Genomic DNA, 27,155 nt, shown 5'->3' with positions numbered 1-27,155 from the left:
GTTACAAGTGTTCTGTTACTCCCCACCCTTTGTGTATGTCACTAATGTGTATGTTACATGTATTTTCACCAGTCTGGCAAGACATGAAAAGTGTCAGCACTTCACTACACAATAAATATTGAATAGCAAACAGAGATTATACTGTGTTTTCTCTGGAATACTTATAGTATGTTGCAGGTAGACTAAGAAAGAGAAAGAAGATAACATTATTGAGTGTTTTCCTTTCAATGCCAAATAACTGCCCTGACTGTGGCACATTCATTGACTTTGTATTAGCTGAAATTCTTTTTGTCATATCTTTAGTGTTCCTGTCACCTGTGACCAACAGCCGGCTGTTCCCATAAACACCATAAGGGCCTTTTTAACATTTGCTTACAAATAATATGCACAGAATTAAAATAGATGTAATAATAAACAGAAAAAGCAACAATGATAATGGTTAAAGCCAAACATGTATTTTCCTTAAACACCCATAATTACATATATTGGTCAAATGACACTAGTTTTTTGTAAATACATTTTTTTACAAAAAGTAATTAAGGAATGAAAGGATACACTTCGTCATGTGGCGTTATTAGCTTTTTAATAATAATTTCAACCATATGGCCGACATCTATCGGCCACGAGCTCAGCAGCAGGCTGGCGGAAAACACGTCAGAGCTAGTCCCACTCTGCGTAAAATGCGTTACACTCATCAAACTGTGTCGACAGATATAAGTACGTACCGTAAGTGGCTTGGAGAATTTAAAACTCCGCAGTGTGGTCGCAGTTTGGTACGGTGTGCGGCGTGAGTGTTTTAGTACCGAGCGGAGAGGAGATGCACACGGCACTCGAGTGAGGTAAACTATATAAAACCCGCTTTGTTTTCATACACTCCCACAACATGGAACCGATCAGCTTCAGATGGTCACATGAAAGCAGGGATTTAGGATATAAAGCGCAAAGTTGTATTGATAATATGGGGTTCTGTGCTAACAGTGTTAGCTGCTGTTGTGTAGATTTATAATCTTTCCGACATTTCGCATTTCAAAGCCGCTGCTCGCGCTTTTCTCGCGGTGACAAACGTGTTAAATGCGAATCTAGTTAATAAAATGAAACATGTTGATGTGTCTATGAGGTGATTTAATGTGTTGTGCAGTGAAAACGAGGACGTTTAAATTAAATAGCGTGGTTTGGGGTTTAGGATCGGTCATTTTAGGAAGTTAAGCGTGTTTAGTCTCGAAATGATGCATGTTTCAAAATAGATATTTATTTTTAAAGGTAAATATCGTTGTTGTGCTGCTTTTTTACTTGAGACTGAGGGGATAATCTGTTTTATTTTGTTTCTTTGACGTATCTGTGCACATAAGATGGGATGTAATTTGTAATTACACCGTTTACAATGCTGAGGTATTAATTAATAAGTGCACTAGCCACTTGTTTTTCCAGTTTCTTTGCACACTCTGCGCCAAGATGCTGAATGTGTAACATATGTTTCTATCGACATGATATGAGTAGCATAGTAGAGCTGTGGACTGTTTCAGAGAGGTTAATAGATTTAATATTTTTCGATTTATTTTTGTATGACATTAGATGGACGTCACTCTAATTTACATGTTGATATGAATCTAGCTTGATGTAGGACAAAAATAAATATTATGCCAAGTTGAACTGTTTTGGCACCGGAACTTCGTCATATGTCTGGATTGCGATGACGCCGGTTTCCTGTTCAGTGCACACCTGCAGAAGTGTTGCCATGTACACGTTGTGTTAAACGCAGTAAATGGGGTACACGAATCTGCAAAGTATCTGCTTAGAAAAAGCTAAATTTAAGTGTTCAAAATGTGAAACGTTTTCTTTAAATCTAAACCATTCCATTTATTATAATTGTTTGTATGTCAATGCAGCATTCACCTTGTCTCAAATGTTGCTGTCAGATCAAAAACACAAAGACATGCACAATTTTATGGAAAGCACCGTCTGTATCTTCATGGGGTGAGGAATATGATCAAAAACGTATATCACGATAACAATATACAGTTGAAGTCAGACGTTTACATACGCCTTAGCCAAATTCATTTAAACTCAGTTTTTCACAATTCCTGACATGTAGTCATAGAAAACATTCCCTGTTTTACGTCAGTTAGGATCACTAATTTATTTTAAGAATGTGAAATGTCAGAATAATAGTTTCAGCTTTTATTTCTTTCATCACATTCCCAGTGGGTCAGAAGTTTACATATTCTTTGTTAGTATTTGTTAGCATTGCCTTTATATTGTTTAACTTGGGTCAGATGTTTTGGGTTTCCTTCCTCAAGCTTCTCACAATAAGTTGCTGGAATTTTGTCCCATTCCTCCAGACAGATGCACACAAATTATTTAAGCTTAATGCCATTTTTATGCCATGTTGATCATAACATTTATCAGCTGAGGGCGCTATTATGCTGCTGTTGTTCTTGACAAACGCTACTGCTCGAAATATCAGCTTCATTAAAGCTCATATGGTATCTTGAGTGTGAGGTTTTGGAAAGAGGGGGTGTGGCTAATCTAACGTTTTTGTTTGTGGAAATTCTCGAATGACTAAAATCGCTTACAGACCCTTAATTGGATGTACATGTACATTTAGGGCTGGGCTATAAAACGATATAGCTAGATATATATCACGATAAAGAAAATCCAGATATCGCTTAGCCCTAATATCTTCTATAATATACATATAATTTTTTTTTTTTAAAAAAGGTCTTTGTTAAAGATCCAGATGATGCAATAAATTGTAAAATAATATATTAAATGTGGCCTGTTGTTTGTTAATGTTATGTAGTGGAAAATATTGGATATTCAGATGTGGTTCTACCTGTCAACGTTGCATTTACAATGTATGTTATTGTTGAGGATTAAATCATGTTAATTATGTTATGGGAAAAACGAGTGACCATGTAAACAGATTCTGGTCAGTATAGGGCTTTTCACACTGTGCTTGACCTCCGGTTAATGTCTTTTTAAACCCCGCTTTTAACCTCGCGTAAAGCAATGCTTCACACTTGTATTTTTGAAAGGAGTCAAGGCAGGCAGAGAAGGGTTAGCATCGCATTGCGGTGCCAAAAATAAACCGTGTGAAACTATGCAGTTTTAGAAAGTTGTTTAGCAATCATATAATGCCTCTGTGCTTACCTCATTTAATATTCATGCACTTTGTACAGTCGCTGAAACCTTCACGCACCGTTTATGTTCTCCATCTGAGAGAAACGGGTAAAGTGTCGAACAGTGATGGCAAACGCGATAACAGCGATGATGAAGAGACAGTATTCCTTGTTTTTATGGCATATTCCAGAAGACGAAAAACAAACAGAGCTTTGCTTGCGAACATTTCCACAGAAGAGCAGCTCCACTGACAGATTGCATGTTAGTTGTGAGCTGTATAAATAAGAAAGTTAACCCAGAGTTTACGAATGTACAGTGTGAAACCTCGGTACGTGTACCTAGGGTTATTAACTATTAACCCCTGGTAAAGTATGAAGGTTAAAACATGATACAAAATAACCCTGGATTTTGTTTTACCCAGGGTTAAGGGTGACCCTGGGTTAGTTTCATGTGTGAAAACCCTTGTGTCAGTAACTCTCCGGCTTAACCAGAAAAGGCTGCATTACCGGTTATAGACTGATAGAAACTGTGCAGTTGCTTACTTGCATTCTTAACCACAGAGACAAACACTGTGTCCTAACCAGATGTGACTTATGAGTTTTTATCCTAAGCAGCTCCTTCAGAAATGTGTTCATTGCTTGGTTTCTATTTCTGAAGTGTCACAAATTCCCACTCCTCATTTAAGTATGAAAAACATCAAATATGTCCTGATTGGTTATGATCATGCAGCAGTTATTGTTCAGTGGATAAATTGCTTATTGCTGGAATTGTACAGAGACACTGATAAGAGACACTGTGTCTCCTTATGGAATTAGTGGGACCCCCCCAACACAATCTTTTTTTCAACGTTAGGTTTAAGGAATTTTAAACTCCTTTTTCAGCCAGTCTGAAAGTTGAGCATCTTGTTTGTATTATTTTATTATAAACGGTCTCGGACACAGTCCCACAGGCCAGCATTACACACAAATTATGCAAATACGGCCTGGTATTTCTTCATGTGGCTTTTATTATTGGAAAAGAAGACTTGAGGGTAGGTAGTAGTGGTCCATAAGATTGTGCTCCTGATCAGCTATAGCCTGTATGTACTGACCTGCTGAGTACACGGTCTTGCACTGAGATTAAGGCACAGTGTCTCGGCGGGTGCGGTTTCGTTAGGGATAAGACCGATTATATTGACAGTTAAGATTTTAGGTTACCTGATAAAGCCTGTTAAATGTGTACGTTTATAGTATCAGATAAAATACTTGATGCTGATGCATTTTTACGGCAAATGTTGTGTGTGTGTGTGCGCGCGCGCATATATATATGTGTGTATAATATACGTGTGTGTGTATATATGTGTGTACGCGTGTGTATGTATGTGTGTGTGTGTGTGTGTGTGTGTGTGTGTATATATATTTATGCGTGTGTGTGTGTGTGTGTGTGTGTGTGTATATATATATATATATATATATATATATATATATATATATATATATAAGCCTGTGATCTTTTCCATGTAACAGTGTCTTCAGTTATAACTACTTCTGGTAAAGTATGTAGGGTGTATATAACTTGAGCATTCAATGATAATGAGTACTCGGTCTAACCTCTCTTTCTATTCTACTAAAAGTCAGGGATTAGAAAAAAAAAAAGGTGGGCAGTGTACTATTCTCAGACTTTTTCTTGTAATTTTTTAGCTCTGTCAGGGTTCGAAGAACATTTGTTGTCTCTGTTGAACTTCCTCTCAATGTTCTGGGGTAAAGTGTTTCTCGCAAGAACCATTTTTAGTCATAATAAACCCTTTCGTTCTGATAATGGCACTTTCAGGGACTAGACTATACGTGCAAAAGCAGCCATGAGTCAGAGAGTCTGCTTATGTCTGAAGTCTTAAGCCACACTGTTGGGCCACGTCACCTTTTTAACCACATTGTTGCTTGATAATGGTTAAAATGTTACATTTAGCCCAACTCTCTAAGTGGTGTAATTTCCTCTTGTCCTGTGCTTTAGCAATTGCTGTAGGAGTTATGAAGCCCACGATTTATGTGGAATCATTTGTAACCATTAACATTGTCTTCCATATGGTGTTGATCCAATTGGAAGATCAGGGTTTCTCATTACAATATATGATCCATTTGGTTTCTCTGAGCAAACCTAAACTATTCCTCTCTAATATTCTCCCCTGTAGCCCCCACACCATTGTCAAAATTGGCTTGACAGGCGTTAAAAATCCCTCCGATTAGATTCCTGGCTTCCCTTTGATAATCATCACAGTCTGCCTCCACTTCAGATGATTTGGATAATAGCTCTCTTGTGTCTGATGGACTTAAGCGATTGATGTCTCCCTTTAATTACAACCATCAAAGAATTCTCTCCTACACCATCCACGAAAATGCTGGATCAATACTTAAAGGAATAGTTCACCCAAAAATGGAAATTCTCTCATTATTAATTTATCCTGATGCCATCCCAGATGTGTATGACTGTCTTTCTTCAGCAGAACACACATTAAGATTTTTAGAAGACAGAACTCTTGTCAGGTCCTTATAATGTACTGTACACTGGTGACAGCATTTTGACGGTCCAAAAGTTACATTTAGGCAGCAAAAAAGTAATCCATGTGACTCCAGTCGATCAATGAAAGTCTTCTGAAGCGAATTGATACTAGGGCTGGGATAAACGATTATTTTTGAAACGATTAATCTAACGATTAATTATTATTTTTTTCAGTTTGATTTCGATTATCTCCCCATTAATTGACTAATAGCAATTTATACATGTTGATTTACATATCTGAATGAAAAAAACATGAATTCCTTAACATTGCAATATATGTTTATTGCTCTTAAAATTCCAAAATAAAAGACAACAACAGTCCTTCTGATTTAGGCTACATTCATGTTTAGCCTATTTGATGCTATAAATTAACCAAGGAAAAGATGATCGGTTCACAAGCAGCTTTAACTGAGGCAATCTGTCACGACACATTAAAGAGCCACAAAATAGTAGGCCTATTTATGGTTTAATTTTCTTTGAATGACCAAATTTGAAAGTTGAGACTTTATTAAATGTTACCTGCTTGGTCCTGTCTGTCAGCGCGTTGTCAGTGTCCTCTATGTATTTTTCACGACATTCATAGCTATAAGCGCAATATTAATAGCTATAAGCGAAAACTTTAGGTGTCAACAACCTATTATAACCTACTCCAACATCGAGTGCAAAGTGGGGAGTTAAAAAAAGTATGGTGCTCTGTCATCTGCAGCTGCTCCCGGGTGGCGCCTCTTCAGGTGCTGGTGCATTGGCATGGTGCTAGATTGGAAGGCCGTCTCCATTTTGCAAAGACGACATATCCCGGAATTTTTTCCTTTTAAATTAAAGAATTCCCATACTTTAGAGGAACGAGTGCGTGCCGCCTTGCACTTCTGATCTGAGTCTGAGGAGCCACTCGTGTTGCTACTACTCTCCGGCGCCGCCATCTTTGTTTTGAGTCTGATGAATCGACGCGCATATTTTGCGTCGATGCGTTGTCCCAGCCCTAATTGATATGTTTATGTAAAACATAAATAAATAATTAAAACATTATTAACTCTTAAAAAACGCTTCCTAACAGCAGCTGACGCGAAGCGAGTTTAAAAGTTGCAAGAATTCGTAAGCAGCGTTTGCTTACAACAGAAGAACGAATGTCATGCGAGAGTTTGGCCATTTCAGACAGCATCAGAGACCTGGATGGAAGTGCCTATTTAAAGTTAAAAACATTGTTTATTACATAAACCTATCGATTCACTTCAGAAGACGTTCATTGATCGACGGGAGTCACATGGGTTCATTTTATGGTGCCTAAATGTGACTTTTGGACAGGGCTGGCACCTGTGTACATCCAATATAAGGACCCGACAGAACTCTATCTTTTAAAAATCTTAATTTGTGTTCTGCTTAAAGGCAGTCATACACATCTGGGATGGCATCAGGGTGAGAAAATGAGAGAATTTTCATTTTTTTTTGGCTGAACTATTCCTTTACGGTGTAGGCCTCTTCCTTTGCTGGGATTTAAACCCGGTTACTGACCTTTGAGTCCAATTTACGGATGTTGTTGTGCACACAATGTTGGCTGTAGTTTGGAAACAAAGCAGTGGTAGCAAATTGCATGGATTTAGTTTACTTTGGATGTAGGTGCCGTCACAAGGAACTGTTTGATTGGTGAGAAACTTTTTTTCTGTATTTGATATCCACTTTAGGAGCTTATTGGCTTAAATCTCTCCCTCCACCCAATCCTACATACCCACCTTAACACACTTACAAATACACACACTCCCCTCTGCACTAAATCACTACTTTTGAAGGGTTCAAAGCATCAGAGCTAGTTCCATATTGCTGTAGAAGAATATTCGCTGCCAGAGTTGACTGTCTATGACCTTCTCGGACAGAAAGAGGTAAGCTGTCGGATGCACCTGCAAGCAGATCTACAGATCCTAGACTGATCTGTATTGTAATTTAACACTTTGGATAGATTGTCCAAAGCCAGTCCTAGTTGTGTGAAGATCAGCAGTTTTAAGCAAGACCTAAGGATCAGCAACTCTGGTTCATTTTGGGGTTGGTACTTTTTTAATGGAATCGTCTTTAATTGCCACTAATATTGGATCGGATGTTAGTGCTTGTAACACTGTAATACTTGGTTATGTTGTTCTTGCTCTAAATATTTTAGGTTATTTAAGGTCGTCCCACTGATGTAACAGTTGATGATCAAAACACAGGTGTTAAATTGTTACCTGTCCATAAAACTTGCATTTAAATGACTCCCGTTTGGGTGAAAACATTTCAGTCTGTTCTGGGAATGTTTGTGGTCAATGTAAAATTAAACTTTGGGGGTGTCGTGCATTTTGGTGTCCATCTGTGCTGTTTTTCAATTGTTTCCCTATGTAAACACATGGCATGCCATGGATTCGAACTTGCGACTCCAGGTGTTGTAGTGTTGCAGCGTCTTTACTTGCTGAGCTACCCAGGCCCCCCACAAACTCTCTTATTAATAAACCTGCATATTGCCAATTTTATAAATGATAAGAAATGCACAGTGATGCATATATTTTGAATCAAGTTGTGAGTCATCACGTTATAATCTAGCTGCAGCAAGCGCACATGCTCCAGGGATGAGCATCCCCACCCCAGAGTGTGCCTAAGCCGGGTGCAATTTCAATCTCTCCCCCTTAGATCGGGATATTCGCGCAACTCAGAGACGAGGTGCACAGAGAAATGCCTTGAACTTTAATAAAGCTGTAATGCATATATATATATATATATATATATATATATATATATATATATATATATATATATATATATATATATATATATATAACTGCATTAAAGTTGTAACGCTGGGGTGTTTCCTTTAAAGATGCTCCACACAAGTTTTGCTAAAGTAGAACGGCGGCTCCGCTAATTCAACAACGAGAGTGCTTCTGTATTTACTTATTTGGTATTTTTGTATAATTCCCTTGTACTTTGCGATCTATATCACCTGAAGCTGTTTGGAAAGTTTAAAGTGCATCTGTACTGCGAGTTGTTTTCTTCCTCTGTCTGGCACGAGCTGCAGTGCTGTTCTAGAGTTTCATATGATGTTATGTTAAATGAGATCAAACGGCTATTTGACAATTAACGTTTTTGTAGACCATTTTTTTTTATTGTCGATAACGTCGACTAATCATTTCAGCCCTATTTAAGATGCTGTCAACATTTTAAAATGTGTCTCGAGACACCTGCATTCTGTTATTTTCATGGCGCTACGTCTAGGATTTTTTAATTATTTGTTTTTAGCACAATGACTCATTTAGTGTGAACAGCCCCTTAATATCTTTTCTTTTAACAGTGAGATTTGACCATGTCTTTACCATGCATCAGGGTGCATTTTAACGTGAGCCGAATTACTTTTTTTCTGGACCTGCTGGAATTATTGTTTATTTTGAAGGTGTGTGTGTGTGTGTGTGTGTGTGTGTGTTTGGAGTCAAGAGGTCATGCTTATCTGAGCTTTGATGCTTAGCTTTCCACACTCCACCCAGTCCAACACAGGCCTGAGGTACTGGAGCTGGACTGTCTTTATTTTTATTTTTTTTTAATGGGGACTATATTCAACCCTCTTTTACAAATCTTTATGAGAGGTTTAGATGTTCACTGTCAGGGAGTCTACAACCAATGGACTGTATCTTCTGTCCCTTATGCAGCTATGTGTTGCTGTCATTTCCCAGAATTCCCTGTCCTTGCAAACATGTGTAGTTCCCATCTGTTGTGTGGCATCTACTCATCTGTCATGCCTCGAGGCTTCTTCTGACATATTTAAAGAGAAATCGTTATGTCATTTTTTTTCATCATGTTTGTGAAATGACTCTTGGGCCCTGATTCCACCTGATATTACGATGCCTCTTGGGTGATCCGATCACATGTGGTCAGGTGAGACACATCGCTATTTACACCTGGTCACTTAAATGCGTCTCCTGTGATAACTTGTGTTCGGATTTGGAGGGGAGGGACTCTGTTTCATGACAACATACATCAGTCACTATGTCGGTGTGTTACTGCATGATAATTAAGTTAGAAAAGACAAAGCATGAAAAACGGTGCATTGTTTCTCCCAGATGCTGTTGAAATTTAATCCAACCCTAAATGCAACGTCAAGCAGAATTATCCATTATTTTAGTGGATTACCTGTATAAAAAGATGTACAGCAGGGCTCCAGATTAACTTTTTGCCTTGGTTGCACTGGTGCGCCTAACTTTTTTATTTAGGTGCACCAGCACAAAATTTAGGTGCACCCAAATTTTTCCTCGGTTTGCGTCGCCTTTAACGGCACAATTTCAAGGTCACCTTTTTATCACGCTCCATATACATTCATATATTATGTAAATGATTTTAAACAAGAATAAGGTGTAGGTAAATACTTTTTTTATTTGAAGCACAATTATGCTGCATATAAAAATAAAAATATTTTTTAAAAAAATAAAAAAAAATGTTTAAAGTGCTTCACTGAGCTTCCAAACTAAAAACATTTAAGCAAAATAAAACATTTCAACACTTCCCTGAACTGAGACCTAACATTTCATGGCTCAAAGTCATAGCGGGTCCCCCCTTGCTGTCGCATGCCCCTCAGATGGCCAACACCTGTAACTTGGCCTTCTTGCCCTTTGGCCTTGGCTAAACCAGCTTGCCACACTCTTCCTAGCATCAAAATCCTCCAAACTGGGCCCCACACTGATTCTTATCAGATCTTCCACTGTGTCTGTGTGAAGGGATGCTCTGGTATCTGATTTGATTCTCTTCTGTGAAGAGAAACCTCTCTCACAAACAGCAGATGACACAGGGAGGACCAGCAGAATGTGGACAAGGTGCAATATGTTCTGAAAAACATACAAAAAACACATTAAAACTTGGGATGTACAAGCTGTCAAAGTTGTTTTGGATACCAAAGTTGACCATGACATTGATATTGAAATGTCATTAAAAAAGAAAACAGTAAAACCTTGTACTCTGAACTGTATGGCTCTCTGGTTAACATCAGCTCCCAAAGGTTGAGATAGGTCTTGTCCTTGAACATCCTGGTGATTAACAGCTTCAGGTCCACAAACTCTTCTTTTGCCAGCTCAGTGTTGACACCATTTCTGGAAATGACATGGATTAAACAGCCAATCAGTGTTTAAATTAACAGGATTGCCACCAGCACATATACTGTGTATTTGTCCATCATGCTACCTTGTGAGAACAGGGGAGAAGTGATCCAAGAGGAATGCAAGGTCATCAGCACCATGGTCCACTAATTCCTCTTGGTCTTCAGGCCAGCTGTCATAATTGAAGATGTTGAAGCATTTGACAGCCTTGGTTGTGGCAGAGTTGGCATCATTCTCTCCTATTGGAAGGATAAAGACATCTTAATAAATGAGTAACATAATTTCTGATCTATCAATGTGTTCATAAGACAGAGTACACTTGCCTAGGAGGCTACAGAATCTTGCTTTCAAATGTTTGACAGTGGATTTGATTGTTGCCTCCATTGCTCTTTGAAGTTTAGTGTTAGCAGTACCATCTTCTGCCAGTTTAGACACTTCACCTTTCAGTGCAACTGTCTGTGTGTGACAAAGCATAAACACATATTGTGAGTTCGATTTATAAATAAATAAATTTATAAATTAATTTTTTTAGAGTATTTCATATATCAGAAACAAAACCATAAATGTACCTGGAATTTGTATATTGGCATTTCACCATGACCCTGCTCATCCTGCTGCCTCTTCTGTAGCCTAAGGTCAGCCAGGAACTGGGACAGTTTGCCGCCAGGCTTAGGTCTTGCAGCCATTACCTCTGTGGTCACCAGCAGATTATCAAGAGCACAAACTGCCTGTTTAGACATATCAATGACTTTTACAAATACAGCTGAACCTAATAACAAATATAAGTTACAATTATATCTCATTCATCTCCCTTACTTGAGGTAGGATGGTCTCATTTTTCTGAAGTAGGAGACTAAACTTCGTTATTCCAGCAAAAACATCAGCCAGAAAGTGACAAAAAGCCACAAAAGTGCCATCTTCTATTGATTTCTTGACCTGTATCATATAACCACAGCAACTATTCAGATACATTAACAACATGGATAAATTTAATTATTGGGGGAAAATGACTGAAGGTAAAGTGGCACTAATTTAATAAATTCCCTGTGGAAATTCACTGACCTTTGTGGCTCGGCCTGCAACATCTGCATTGGCAGAGGACCCTGCCAAATGGTCCATATGACAGTGGACTGTAGTGAACTGGCCTTGATGGTCATTCTGTCCGGGTCTGAGGAAGGTCTCCAGGGCCCTGGAGACATGTGGAAGCCATCGTGTTCCTTTAACCCCACCAGGGACTAACACATCCACTCCCAGGTCCTCTCCAATGTCTTTCAGCTCCCTCATTGATTTTGGACTAAAATGATAGGTCTTCCACACCAAATGAAGCATATCATACACTTGACGGATCATTGCATTGTCCTTCTGGACCGACAACATGGCCAATTCCAATCTGTAAAGATATATCTCAATTCATTTACATATAGATACCGCTTTATAAGAAAATACACAAAAGCATGCAATGTGCATTGGGGTGTCAGGTACAAGTCTTAAGCCTACCTGTGTGGCATACAGTGAAAGGGTATGATGAAATCCCCTGCATCTTTCTGTAAAAGGGCTATAACTCCGCCTTTGCTACCAATATTAACTGCAGCACCATCAGCCCCCAGAGCAACTGTTTTTTCAAGCCAGACTCCGCACTGATCCCCAAGCACAGCAAATGATTTCTTTTTGGCGGCATATATTCCTAATAAACAAAGAAAAATGATAATGCAGGTCACTAGCCTATAGCTTGCCAGATCAATAATTTTAATATGATCAAGGCTTACTTACATTTTTATTTATGAATTTTTAATAATATTTTAGGCTATACAATTTTCTTAAGATTTCTGTTTCATATATCATGTTATATTGTGGGTAGGCCTTAACATAGGGTAACGTTACACTTACCTTGTGCACTTCAATGTGTCCAATTAGTATATTGACCGGTCTCCCTCCCTCAAGATCCGGCTGTAGACAATCACACACTCCTTCGTGGAAATGTCTGTGTCACCGTCGATCATAAATGAAATGTATGTGGAATTCGTGATGGCAACAGTCGTCTTTTTTTTTAATGTGTCGGCTATTACCCCAATAAATTGGGCACATGCAACGTCATTACTGTACATCGGGTTCACGTCTAATCCATTTTTCTTCATCAGAATAATTTCCGATCTAAATTTAGTGAATGGCAGCTCTTCTTTTGCGATGTTATAGGCGACGTTGAATTTTATTATCATCTCTGATTGTTCTGAGGACCTGATAGCTGCTGAAGTGTGTTTTTTTTAAATATTGTGCTTTTTCAGCGTTTCGAAACGTTGTTGATCCACTTACAAATGCACTGTTCCCTGCCATGCTCTGGCCACATTCTTTACAATAAATGCAGTGCATTATGTTCTCTTTCTTATTAAACCTTAACCAGGGAAACTGGTCTAACCAGTCTTTATGAAATATATATGTTTTTCCCTTTTTATTTTAAGTCTCTATCTCGGGCCCGGTAACGTTAGGCTCTACCTCCGTCTCTGAGTCGGATGCCATCTCCGACGAAGGACCAGGACTTGGCATCTTACCAGGGACTGGGGAGACTGGCTGAAGTAGCTCCGTGTCTGGGCTGTTGTCGGAGCATTGACCAGGTAGAGTGTAGGGAGGAACAGGCCTACTTTTCTTACAGAAAAAACTCTCTATGGGTCTATTTCTTTTCATTATTCGACTTCTGCGTTTTTTTTTTTTTTGCTGATGCTGATTGCCGTAACTGATTCTCTTTTGCTCCGGTCGCAATTTCAATCACACAGCACGGAGCCTACATGAATATCTGGACCACAGCCAATAAGAGGCAAAGACCCACCCCATCTCTGTCTCTGATTGGTTTAGACCACAATATGATCCAACCATGAGTGAGTTCTGTCTAGGAGAACAAACGCTTAGTTCGCGGGAAAAAAAAAAAGTTTGCCGAGAAGCAGCGGATGCGTGCGAGGACGTTAGGTGCACCGGTGCGTCCAAGGAAAAAAATTAGTCGCACCCTTACAAATTTTGGTCGCACTCTAGAGCCCTGTACAGGTGTCCGTGCTTGTCATCTGTGTTGAAATCAGACACATTTAAAAGATCAGTGAAGCTCACGTGTTTGTTATTTCCGAACTTTAATCTCTTGTTTTAGCGCAGCGGTTGATTGACAGGTGAGGTGTGGCCATCTTGTGCCGATTGTTTGTGCCCTGGAAATTTGCCCACGCTGTACCTCTGACGTTAGACCCCTTTTTATCTCCATCTAGTGAGACACTACATTTGCACAGATGTAACAAAGAATGTGGTTTTGTTCTCTTCTGGTAAAGCGTAGGCTATATTAAAGTAATTACTCAAATGTTTCCAAAAATCATGAAGGAACACGGTTTTGGTCTCAGGACTGGCACGCATTCTGTGTGTGTGTGTGTGTGTGTGTGTGTGTGGTGAAATACAATAATACTGTAATCGGTGCAGAAATTAACAGCAATAATTTATATAAATAAATCCTTTAGTCCAAGACTTGCCATGGACATATGAGTCTTGAAATGATGTTGACTACTGGTTGGTAACAGTGACAATCTATAAATTAGTTACTAAGTTACTGGAGTGGTGGTGGTGGTCTAAGCACATAACTGGTAATCAGAAGGACGCTGGTTCGAGCCCCACAGCCACCACCATTGTGTCCTTGAATAAGACACTTAACTCCAGGTTGCTCCGGGGATAAAAGCGTCTGCCAAATGCATAAATGTAAATGTAGTTACTACAGTGGTCTATTTGGACAGAATTTCCTGCAGTTATAAAAACTTTACAACGTTTGACCTTATCAGAATAGCAAGCATTGTGTCTAATGTTAACGAACATTGCCTAACTTTTGAAAGGTAATTTATTTCAAAACATCAATGTTTCCAAAAAAGCTAAAACAACAGCATAAGACATGGCACTTACCTGCTCAGATGACATGTTTTCGGATATCCATCTTTTCCTTTCATTATTTTATTTGTCCATTTGCTTTGATAAGATGTCCTGTATTCACGTGTACTCGAACCACATTCATCCGCGCAGAGGAGCAAAGCTGAAGCACAACTAAATAATGTCCTTCCGCGAGACACAAGCCGTTTTATTTTTTTAACTGCTAGAGGGCCAAAAGTTACATGGTGTAACTTTGAAGTTATTCACCCCATGTTGTAAAAGCTGCTTTATTTGATCCGGACACACCCTGCCCAGCGTTGTTCTTACAGAAAGTATTTTTTTCCCTTTGTAAGCAAAGGAATGAACTGGCAGTGGACTCAGGCATGACTTGCAAAATGCTCAGTCTAGGCATAAGCCTTGTGAGAGTCATATGAGGCATCTTAAGGGTTCACTCTATCTCTCTCTCTCCATCAGAGGATCAGGTTAATGTATAATGATGATAGGACTAGGGCTAGCCGTCAGCGCTCTCAAGCAATGGATTCCACTGAGCATGATGTCAGTATAAGTTACCATTGTAAATACAGTAGAATGCAGCTTTCCAGCTCATAGGCCATTTTTTAAGTCTTGTTGAAGAGTGTTACTTAAAACGATTAGGCTAAGTTGTCATGTAGGCACCCATGCCATTTTGAGTTCAAGTACAGCAATCTGCATATTATGTAAGGCTATAGGCCCAAATTCCAGATTGAATTTGACTTTGGCCATGTGATGGTTTGGTGTATTCTGGGAAACATTGGCTGGAATTCAAACAAATAATACAGGTGAAATCAAGACTTAATTTTTCATACTTTTCTCACATGCTTTTATGAAAACACTTTTAGGATGTCTTTATTAATGAAGCCAGTGTTATTTATTGTTATTTTATTTTCCTTAGCACATTTGCCTGCCATGAGTAACACTGAATTATCCTGTAATTTCCCTCTGGATCTCTCAATCTCAGTTACAATTGTCTCCACAGAGGGGTGCTATAGACGTGTGCCGTCAAGGTTTTGGTTGAGTGGAGACATGGTGTCTTTTTATTTTTTATTCTTATTGAATTCTTCTCTCTTCAAGTCTTGTCAGAGTCATGCAGACCAACCAACATAGATCTGTTTTCATGGTGGAAAGCAAATGCGAAGCGGTACAAGAAACTTTGAAGCTTATCAGCTTCCATTTAAAAGCTTACTTTTTCATTTACAAGTAATCTAAGTGTTTTGTGGGTTAGAGTACTCTACTACAAAATAACGCGATCTCTAGTTCAGATTTAGAATCGGGGAAAAATAAGATATTCTATGGTGCAATTATTGTATTTTGGCTCCATTTGGAGGGTTTTTAGTTAATCAAACTCTTAACGTATAACTCGTGTATAACACATTGGCTTCAATATTCAGGTTGTGCTTAAGTGCATCTGCTTGAGACTTAAAGCCCCTGAAGCTGTTCTGATCTCAGTCTGTGTTTGTGAAGGCACTGGATAAACACATCTTCGTAAACAGCAACTGCTGTTTTCATTCACAGTTGAGTTGAAATGGCTGCCCTTAGATACCCTAATGTTCAGTATTCATCTCTGCTTGTTATCATTCAAACAAAACACAACCTGCAGAAAGCATGGCTCCATCTAGAAATCTTCCTGTGCATGTATCATTTCAAGACATGGACAGAGAAATGGTATAATCTATTTTGGTACAGCACACAATATAGTGTTAATGTACAAAAAAATTAATGTCTTCATTCTTTTGCATTTGATGCAAGCATGGCTGGTGCTATACAAAAGAATGGCTCACCTTATAGAAAACCCTTTTTTCATGGTTTGGGCCACTGCCTCTTAAAATGTCTGTGCACAACACTTGCGCACATTGGATAAGCCGGTAACAACGCTGGTAAAGGTGTTTCCAAGCCATGAAATTTGTGTAATGGGCATAAAAACTACAATTGTTGTTTTGCTCATAAGACCTTAACTGGATAAAGGAAAACTGCTTGCATGACCACACATGTCAGCTTAAGGATAATATGTAAGATCGTGCATGTAAACACGCTCACTGAAACTTTAGGATCGTACTACTGTAATGTAAATCAAATGAATTAATCATTGAGGAATGCTCTGATCGATCGGCCAATGATCCAATATTAACTTCCTATAAGATTAGTATTATAAATAGCAATATTATTAATGAATTGCAAATGCAGTTATCAATATTAATGCTGCATATTGTCTGTTGCATAGAAATGTACATTTGACTGTGAAGCATTTAGTTGTGAGGGAGATGTGAATTTACTGATATTAACAACCGTAATCTTTGAAACTTTACATAGCTTCATCCTTAATTCACATGGGTTAGGCTTTAAAGCTCTTGTTAAATTCTGTAATTATGGTTTCTAAAAAACTTTGATATCGAAAATGATTAAAAACAATATCCATGTAGAGACTATAATCAACTGCCATGAAAGTGACTTATATTCCACTAATATACAATATTTAATATAATTATAGTGACAAAGAATATCTCAAATATATGCAATATTTCTGCCAGACCACCATTTCTACAGTTCGTGTTACTAACTGCAGTGCAGTAATAATAGAGATGTGTGGATTGAAAATAATTGAATTACCATTGAATGACACAATGATTTCCTGTTTACCTCGTCACTGCTGTTTAGAATACCAGGGCTGTTTAATCCGGTTTCAAAGAGCTTTGCACAGAGCCTTTAAGGTTTTCATATCTCGTGCTGTATTTACCACGGGCAGGGTCGGGGAGTAACGGAATACATGTAACGGGATTCCGTATTTAAAATACAAAATATAAGTAACTGTATTCCACTACAGTTACAATTTAAATAATTGGTAATTCGAATACAGTTACAAGTACGTTTGGAGCTTAAAAACAAATAAACCTTGTGTAAATTGTTAGCTTTACGCTAAGCTAAAATGCTATTTCTAGCCATTTTACATGCACATGTTACCAGACGCGGTCATATATTTTTATTAAGAAAATTCACATTAGATTTCTTTTTTTTAAACCATATTACATTTATTTGACCGAGTGCTAAATATACTTTTCATGCAGGACACGGATGTACACGGGGGCTTTGAAGCCAAATTGTGCTAATGCTATCCATGCGGCATGCGTCAACTGGGCGTCCCGCTAAATGTGAGCTCTATTGACAGGATCCGTGTGAGCGCCTCAACCGTGCGCTCCTTATAACGTGAGCTCTCGTGACAAATGCAGAGCGGCTCACATGTGCGATTTTAATTTGGGCTTCCATCGATATTGTTGCGCATGCAACCCATTTTACTTTACATGAGAATTTGCTATTTTAAAGTACCATGGAGGAGTTCAACCATGTGTTTACAAAATGATATCCATCCATCTTCAACCGCTTATCCGAAGTCGGGTCGCGGGGGCTGCAGCTCCAGCAGGGGGCCCCAAACTTCCCTATCCCGAACCACATTAACCAGCTCTGACTGGGGGACCCAGAGGCGTTCCCAGGCCAGTGTGTCCACCTAATCCTGGGTCTTCCCCGAGGCCTCCTCCCATCTGGACGTGCCTGAAACACCTCCCTAGGGAGGCGGCCAGGGGGCATCCTTACCAGATGCCCAAACCACCTCAACTGACTCCTATCGACGCAAAGGAGCATCCATGGATGATATCCATCCATCTTCAACCACTTATCCGAAGTCGGGTCGCGGTGGCTGCAGCTCCAGCAGGGGGCCAAAGCTCAGGTAGTCTACTCCGAGCTCCTCACGGATGACTGAGCTCCTCACCCTATCTCTAAGGGAGAAGCCCGCCACCCTTCTGAGGAAGCCCATTTCGGCCGCTTGTACTCGTGATCTAGTTCTTTGGGTCATGACCCAGCCTTCATGACCATAGGTGAGGGTAGGAACAAAAATTGACCGGTAGATCGAGAGCTTTGCCTTCTGGCTCAGCTCTCTTTTCGTGACAACGGTGCGATAGAGCGAGTGCAATACCGCCCCCGCTGCCCCGATTCTCCGGCCAACCTCCCACTCCATTGTCCCCTCACTCGTGAACAAGACCCCGAGGTACTTGAACTCCTTCACTTGGGGCAATACCTCCTTCCCTACCTGGAGTACAGACTCAATCGGTTTCCAACTGAGAACAAAATGATAATGATTGGGATTGTCTGATCAAATGACAAGATAATTGGTATCAGCTGTAGAAATCCTGATTGAAGAATCCCTAATAATTCTATTAATAATTTAATAATTCAACATTTCTGAAATTAACATGTTTATTTGATGATTTAAGTGCTCTATTGAAAGAGCCCCTTTGAATTTTGTTTTCACATTGTACATCACCACAGATGTTTCCAACAGAAAAATTCTAGTCTTTCAGTATTGTCTTATATTTCTGCACATCACCACATGACTAGGCTGGTTTTAAGATTTATTTTTTTATAAAATGATCTGCCATTTATTATTTTTTTTTTAAGTCATATAAGCAACAAAGAGCTTATTGAGGCAGCACATTGAGGCAGGGTTATCTTTAAACGGGCTGCGCTCCTGCCCCATCATATCTCCTGAAGGGTTCAGAGGTCACTCCACTCATGTTTATAAACACTGTTGTCGAGAGGAAGGACCATAATTATAGTATGTTTTGACCACCTTCACGCCTCCATTCAATTTCACACACTTTAACATGCTGAAGGAGCGCAGGCTGTAGTAAGTACTGCTCACTGAATTCTGTGACTAAAGAACCGTGTGGATGTAATAGATTATTTTGCATGATATAAAATTGATTATGTTAGTTCTTCAAGTGTGTGCTAGAGTATTTTAAATAATTGTTTGCTCTAACAAATATTTTAACATGCATTGTAACACACAATCGTGGTGATCTTTATGTACTTTCAACCCATGCATCGACTTTCAACTGTTTGGCTGACTCGTGATCCCTTCCAATAGGGAAGTTGAGTTTAATAAATGATTATAGCAATATACTCCTCACCTTTTACACTCATATAAATGTCTGTGGTGCTGTAAACACAATTTGCAGTCCGTGTCATGTTTCGGTAACATGTTGTTTTCGTTGAACACATTTTGTTGAATGTTGTTTTTAATTCAGTCCAGCATGATTTATCTGTTAACAGGTGCTTAAAAGAGGCTTAACGCTGTTCTTTTTATGTGCTTTGACGCTGTCTACCCAAACACATTTTGTTTTGATTTGCCAAGCTTGCCAGTGACCTAATAAAGATTAGCACAATTTAGCACACAGTACAATCTGCAGACATTTGTATAAGTGTGTGTGTGTGTGTGTGTGTGTGTGTGTGTGTGTGTGTGTGTGTGTATATATCTCTATCTATCATTTGTATGCAGATCTTAAAAAAATTCTCATGCTGAGATCTCTTGACAATTTAATTTAGTAGCAGTGATCATGCGTTTCCCCTCTAGGCTCACAGTAGCTGCTGTAGGGGTACCATTAAGGCTCCAAAAAAAAATAGATGCTTTTTACCCTTTTTTGACCCTTTTTTTTTTTATTAACCAGATAAGGAATTCATTATCTTTTCAGTAGAATCTGAGGTGTAGTATGTGTTTATTCAGAGTTCCCACAATCATGGAAAATCTGTAATGTGAATACACGACTTTCTAGTTGTGCATATTCCAAAATATTATGCTACACCATATTTTGCTCTGGTGTCGATGATATGCAGCGTAGAACTTGATTGCAAGCCATTTAGTGATTTTGTTAGCAAATTATTTTTTTTAGTCAAGTTATTTATGTTGAATTAGTTGAACCAGTTAAAAAATGGTCTGAATGGCTCATTAGCAAATTAGCCTGAATCAAAATCCTTATCCAGTAATCACTGAAACGGTTATGTGTGCTTTTCCACCATCGGCCGACCTGTACTGAGCATGGTGAGTAACTATTCCAGTAGCATTTCCACTTGAGCATGGTTCGGTACGATTAAATGTCAAACTGTTCTTAGGCCGGATTTCTGAGCATGGTTAGCTAATTGTACTCTACAGAGAACCATTTTGGTGGAACGCTTTTACTGATGTGGCGGCTCACAATTGGTCACTTGCTCAGGTAGTCTATTCTAATCCTGAAGTTGTAGCACCACAGTGGAAAAAGACATTGTAACCTTGCCAACGAGCCCGGATTGGTATGGAACAGCACTGTTCCGCAACAATAACAGTTCAGCTCGATGGTGGAAAAGCGGCTATGGAAATGCATTGGTCCAAAATTATGGGAACCACGTTTACTTATTCTTCGATTTCTGTTTCTTCACAGGGGTTTCCAAGCGAAGAGATAATGAGAGTTCACACACATACCAGATTCTGCTTTCTCTGCGTGCTGACCCTCCTGTTCCATCAGTGCTGTCACTGTCATGAAGGAGGGGCCCACCATCACGACGGGCACAGCCATAGTGACCATGACCATGTCCACAGTGACCTGCAGATTTCAGAGTCAACCTGTGGAGGTTTGTCAGACCGGTTGCCGCACGTCAACCACGGCGAGCCAGCGGAAGAGCAACGTTACTACATTCAGCAGTTGTTCTGTAGGTATGGCCAGAAGGACAGTCTGAATTTTACAGACTTCCAGAGTCTGCTGCTGAGTTTAGGGCTTGGCAAGGTGAGGGTTGTGGGACTGGAGCATGAAGATCTTGGCCATGATCATGTGGCCCACTTAGATATTTTGGAAGTTCAGGAAGGCTGGCATTCGCATTCTGACTCTAATCCTCACCCTCATCCAAAGCCCCAGAACACTCACCAACACTCCCAGCACGAGGAAGAAGAACACACCCCTGCTGAGGAGCTCCCCTGCAGTAAAAGACGTGGCACTGGAGCTGAGACCACCATTGATGGTCGATCAGAAAACCATGATCATGAGAAAGATGGTGATCATAAACACACACACATCCACAAACCTGACAAAGACAGTCCTCAGACTCAAGATCATGACCATGACCACGATCATGATCACAAACACACACACAGTCACGAACAGGACAGTGACGTGACACAGCAAATGGACCATGACCATCATGATCAAAATAGTAAACATACACATGAAAATAATGACTTAAGTGAAGACCATATGCATGTCCAAAACCACGATGACCATGGGGACAGTACCCACCATCATCATGACCACCATCATCACAAGCACCCCCACTCTCATCTCCAGCACAGTCCAGACAGTATGGACCACACCACGGTAACTCCTCAGCTCACACCCAGACCGAAAGTTGCAGCTCATGAGTTCCAGCCGTCCACACAAACTGAGCCACCCACCAAACAGCCCAGAAGAAACAAGAGACCACCAAAAGGCAGAGGCCAGCGGAACCGAAGCAAGACCACCAACACTGTTACTCATGCCACCGGCTTATCGGATCCTGAGACCAGCGGAGATGACCCGGAGAACAGCAGCCAGGACCAGAGCTCTCGTCAGCCGCAGAGGGGGAGGAGAGAGGTGCAAGGAGAGCTCATGAATCCCACTGTTAAATCACATGCGCATCAGCATGAGGAGGTACATCTTTATAACATTCATACTATGTGGTTATTAATATATGGTATTTATTTATTGTGTGTGTGTGTGTAATGTTTTTTCTTAGTGTCTTAAGGCCAATACTTAAGACACTGTGACGAACTACACCATAGGCTCTGCATAGTGATGTTCGCGTTGGTTAGCATTTATGGTTCTCTGTTGGTGTGTCTGTGTCATTGTGAGAGTACACAAATTGCTTATTAAAAATGTATTCACAGGTATTTATCAAACTATTTTAGCATTAAATACAAGTTCAAAGTGTGTGAACATGTTGAGATTTACAGTTGAAGTCATTCAATTAAATGTAACCACTCCACAGATTTCATATTAGCAAACTATAGATTTGGCAAGTCGTTTAGGACATCTACTTTGTGCATGACATGACTACCTTTTCCAACAATTGTTTACAGACAGATTGTTTCACTTTTAATTGACTATCACAATTCCAGTGGGTCAGAAGTTTACATACACTAAGTTAACTGTGCCTTTAAGCAGATTGGAAAATTCCAGAAAAGTATGTGAAGCCTATAGACAATTAGCTTCTGATGGGCTAATTGGAGTCAATTGGAGGTGTACCTGTGGATGTATTTTAAGGCCTACCTTCAACCTAAATGCCTCTTTGCTTGACATCATGGGAAAATCAAAAGAAATCAGCCAAGACCTCAAACAAATTGTGGACCTCCAAAAGAATATATGTTCATCCTTGGGATCCATTTCCAAATGCCTGAAGGTGCCACGTTCATCTGTACAAACAATAGTATGCAAGTATAAACACCATAGGACCATGCAGCCATCATACTGCTCAGGAAGGAGACGCATTCTGTCCAAGAGATGAACGTAGTTTGTTGCGAAAAGTGCAAATCAATCCCAGAACAATAGCAAAGGACCTTGTGAAGATGCTGGAGGAAACAAGTATCTATATCCACAGTAAAACGAGTCCTATATCGTCATAACCTGAAAGACTGCTCAGTAAAGAAGCTACTGCTCCAAAACTGCCATATATAAGCCAGACCAGTTTGCAAGTTCACATGGGGACAAAGATCGTTTTGGAGACGAAATGTCCTCTGGTCTGATGAAACAAAAAATGAACTTTTTGGTCATAACGACCATTGTTATTTTTGGAGGAAAAAGGGTGAGGCTGGCAAGCTGAAGAACACCATCCTGACCATGAAACATGGAGGTGCCAACATCATGTTGTTGGGGTGCTTTGCTGCAGGAGGACTGGAACACTTCACAGAATAGATGGCATTATGAGGAATGGTTACAAAGCAGACACAATGCATAGTTACATTTTTGGAGAGGTGCACATAAACTGCATGGTAGGTTTGACACACAAGTTGCATTGATATAATATGATTCTGTTTAATTCTAGCGCATAAACTCGATACTTCAAATGTCACCAACTGGTTTGGAAACCAGTTTTTGTCGAGAAAATTGGCATTAACGCAAAAATCTAGTGATGCATGATAGTTTACCCCAATTGTAAGCCTGTGTTAATCATGATGACAGTATACATCATTGAAAGCTAATTTATAGTATGTGATGATGGATTGATCTTAATGCCTTTATAGATCCGATACTGCAAGCATGACACTTCCAGGAGTGCCATCACTAATATCTCGTATCATGCTCATGGAGAACAAATGAATGGCCACTCCTTGCAATTAATTTATTAATGGTAGACATCCGTTTATTTATTAAAGTTGCTTTTACACACCATTCAAAATAATAGACGTCAGTCACGGAATTAGCCCACAATACAAAAAACATATTTCTGACCATAAAGATGTTTTAAATTAAAAATAAATGCACAATACCAGGAGTAAAGCTTCAGTGGGCTTTTTTTGGAACACTAACATTCTATTAAATTATTGATTAGCTTTTGAAAAAATGCTGTTAAAATTCCCTGTATGAAATTAAATGAATTACCAAATGAAAAAATATATATATTTTTAGACCTATATATGCCATTTATTACACAAACTTAATTTAGCTTTACCCTGTTCTGTAGACAAAAAAGTCTGCTGAATTAAATTCTCAGAATGTTTTAGACTTTTTCAAGACTATTTAACTATCAGAACTATGTGCCCAATGCTGAGTTTACTTTCAGAAAACAAGCTTTTGAACATTTTAAAACATTTAAATATTTTAAATCTAACCCTCGGATCGCATTCGCTGAGCTTCTTCAGAAAATGTAAATTGCATTATTACACTAAAATAAATTGTAGATGACAGTCAAGTTCAGTTGGTGGTTAAAAGTTGCTGGAGAAATATGCGAGACATAATGCAGTTGTGATGGCGATGCTTTAGATTAGATTAGATGATTATTCAAAACAGCCTATTGTATCATGATATTACACAGCATATATTTTTCTTTAATAGTTGTGCACACAGCATATACACATGGTCCTAATACTAAGACTGAATGTTTCCCCCACTACATGATGCAGGTTTCCAGCTTATACAGGGCCATGATGATTCACTTTCGGATCGGAATCGGTGGCAACCAGCGATAGACGTAACATCAGGACCAATATTACAGTCCTATCAGAAGAGCAACTGCTCCCTTTTGATTGCAATTCCTCCTCCTGATCGCATTTATTAGTGAAAGTAAAATGACAGTAAGCTGACTAATTTCAATGAATTGCCTCAAAAATCTCCCCATTTTACCAAAAGTTCGGAGGAAAAAAATTAGGGACATCTGGGAGGCGAATTAGCGATAAACACACCTTTCTGAATGGAAACGGCTTAAGGGCAGATTTCTTTCACGATAAACCAAAAGTTATGCGACAAAGTGTTTTATTTTAGGCATGAAGTCATCACACAAAAATACAATTTTAGTGATAAAAGGCCATTTGAATGGAAACCGGCAGAAGACGGCAAATTTGGCACTTTGTCGATAACAAAATAGCGTGAAAAGTGGAGGAAAACTAGCCTATTGGGTTATAAATAAACCATCAGTTTTTCGAATTGCCGTTTTCATGCTTATAACCAATATGCCGATGGTTTTAATTTGGCCTATACATATCGGCAGCCGAGATACATCGGCACATCCCAAATTTTGAGGATGGGTTTGTGCAATAAACTGTTATCCTATTGTCAGTCACCCTATTGAAGGGCTGTACTTAGCAGCCATATATCTCTAAAATGCAACTGATCAGTTTGGTGAAACTGACTGTAAATCAGCCTCATTTTAATTTAACAGTATGTTTACATGCAGTTATAGTTGAGCTACAGTGGGTTTTTGCATTCTCAGTCCGTCTTAGTCCAAGTATACAGGACAAAATGCGTGATCAAATATTTGTAAGGATGGACATCAAATGAGTCGGGTTAAATTTACTTGAGGTTTTGAAAATATATACTTTTGCACATTCAAAGTTCTAATATTAGATGTGATATATATATATATATTGATTGGTTGGTTGACTTGTAAAGGTTGAGAAATGAGTCGAGGACAAAGGCTTAGCAAAATGTGTATCTGTATTTTCTCTTAGTGTCTGAATTTAACGCAGCTGCTGCAGCAGTATGGACTGAGCTCCGAGTCTCTCATCTCTCCAGTGCAGTTTACCTATTTATGCCCAGCACTACTCTACCAGATTGACAGGCGCTTCTGCATCCTTCATTACCATCACGTTGAGTCTGACGCCCAAGATGCAACACCTGCAGGTACAAGTGTTCCCCTGCTAGTATGTTCATGCACCCATAAATTCTTGAGTGAATATATACAGTATATCAAATGTTGTACTTGTAGCTTGTAAAGCACAGTAATAGCAATACCAAGGTTGTGGATTTGATTCCCAGGGAACACATGTACTGATAAAATGTTTACCTAGAATGCACTTTGTCACTTTGGATAGAAACTTAAATGCTGTGTAAATGTTATCTTCAAATCTGTCTAATTTGCTTCCCAATAAAGAGAAACGATTTTTCGTTTTTTTTTTGATTGTTACAGTTTCTGAAATATTTGCAATAGATATGTCAAAGGCAGCCAGAGTTACCATAGTGATACCAGGCAGTGAGAACGGGCCATTTGTGCAACTGGATTTTCAGTAAAGGCCTCTAAGATTGAAATCTAGATGTAGGAGTCCCAGTCTTACCCACTGCTGTTGTGTGTGTTTTTGCAGTGTGGATCTGGATTTGGGGCTTTGTGTCCATCACCATCATCAGTCTGCTGTCTCTACTGGGTGTTATTCTGGTGCCCATCCTCAACCAGTCCTGCTTCAAGTTTCTCTTGACCTTCCTAGTGGCTCTGGCTGTTGGCACCCTCAGCGGGGATGCTTTACTGCATCTACTACCTCATGTGAGTTCATTCTTTATGGGCCAACACGGCAAACAAGGGACACGTTCATGTAAACTGAATGCCATGGAGTCAGCTGCTGGTAAATTTGAGTGTGGTTTAGAGCATATACCTTTTGCAAAGATTTCCACGCCCCACTCAAGTGTTCTGTACACAGTGCAAACAAACAAGTTATTTTCACATTTCTCATTATGTGAATGTAAAAGTTGGTTTCTAAACCTTGCAGGCTCAAGGAGAACATGATCACAGTACTGGAGGGCACATGGAGGAAGAACACGAAGAGGATTTTCTGACAAAGTTTGATGGTGTTTGGAAAGGACTGACAGCATTAGCAGGAATCTACCTCCTCTTCATCATAGAGCACTGCATTGGCATGTTCAAACACTACAGCGTCCGAAGGGTGAGAGACACCTCGACACTGTTAACACAGGAAAGCACAGAACATAACAAACGATCCAAAAATGTCAAAGTTGTTTGTACTTCACACATGGATGTTCAGGACTGACAGCAGAGAATACAACTCCAGGAGTGGTAGATTAAAATGACGTCCATAATTGCTGCAGATTATTGGGCTTTTAGTGGCCGAGTAGCAAAGCAAGCTTGTTCTTTCAGAGCCTAGTCCTTCAAAGCACTTCTGTCTGCTTATACAGTTGTGTTCAAATAAATAGCAGTGCGTTAATAAGTGAATAA

At 39.4% G+C, this 27,155-nt stretch overlaps 2 protein-coding genes across 4 annotated transcripts in view; one reads left to right on the top strand and one right to left on the bottom strand.

Moving 5' to 3' along the window:
* The first annotated feature begins 768 nt into the window (after positions 1–768).
* slc39a10 (solute carrier family 39 member 10) overlaps positions 769–27,155 on the top strand; it is a 35,127-nt gene continuing 8,740 nt past the window's right edge. The window contains exons 1-5 of the mRNA XM_052141817.1: positions 769–839; positions 20,912–22,150; positions 25,663–25,834; positions 26,293–26,468; positions 26,692–26,865. Coding sequence (XP_051997777.1) covers positions 20,933–22,150; positions 25,663–25,834; positions 26,293–26,468; positions 26,692–26,865 — 1,740 coding nt within the window. The 5' untranslated portion in view covers positions 769–839; positions 20,912–20,932. The remainder of the gene's footprint in view (positions 840–20,911; positions 22,151–25,662; positions 25,835–26,292; positions 26,469–26,691; positions 26,866–27,155) is intronic.
* LOC127654604 (zinc finger protein 862-like) lies at positions 10,027–15,006 on the bottom strand. Of its 3 annotated transcripts, none has more exons than XM_052141826.1 (9): positions 14,670–15,006; positions 12,249–12,435; positions 11,814–12,141; positions 11,568–11,687; positions 11,321–11,479; positions 11,075–11,207; positions 10,837–10,990; positions 10,607–10,745; positions 10,027–10,484 (listed from the first exon to the last, which is right to left on the bottom strand). In XM_052141826.1, exons 2-9 carry the CDS (start codon positions 12,257–12,259, stop codon positions 10,200–10,202), a joined length of 1,329 nt encoding a protein of 442 aa, XP_051997786.1. In that variant the 5' UTR covers positions 12,260–12,435; positions 14,670–15,006; the 3' UTR covers positions 10,027–10,199. The 3 variants fall into 3 exon arrangements, with proteins under 3 accessions (XP_051997786.1, XP_051997785.1, XP_051997784.1); XM_052141825.1 differs by lacking the exon at positions 14,670–15,006 and adding an exon at positions 12,639–12,735; XM_052141824.1 differs by lacking the exon at positions 14,670–15,006 and having other exon boundaries at positions 12,249–12,706.

This window comes from Xyrauchen texanus, chromosome 14, assembly GCF_025860055.1.
Source record: "Xyrauchen texanus isolate HMW12.3.18 chromosome 14, RBS_HiC_50CHRs, whole genome shotgun sequence".
NCBI lineage: Eukaryota > Metazoa > Chordata > Actinopteri > Cypriniformes > Catostomidae > Xyrauchen > Xyrauchen texanus.
The sequence above is the reverse complement of the archived record's forward strand: the minus strand, read 5'-3'. Positions and strand labels throughout refer to the sequence as shown.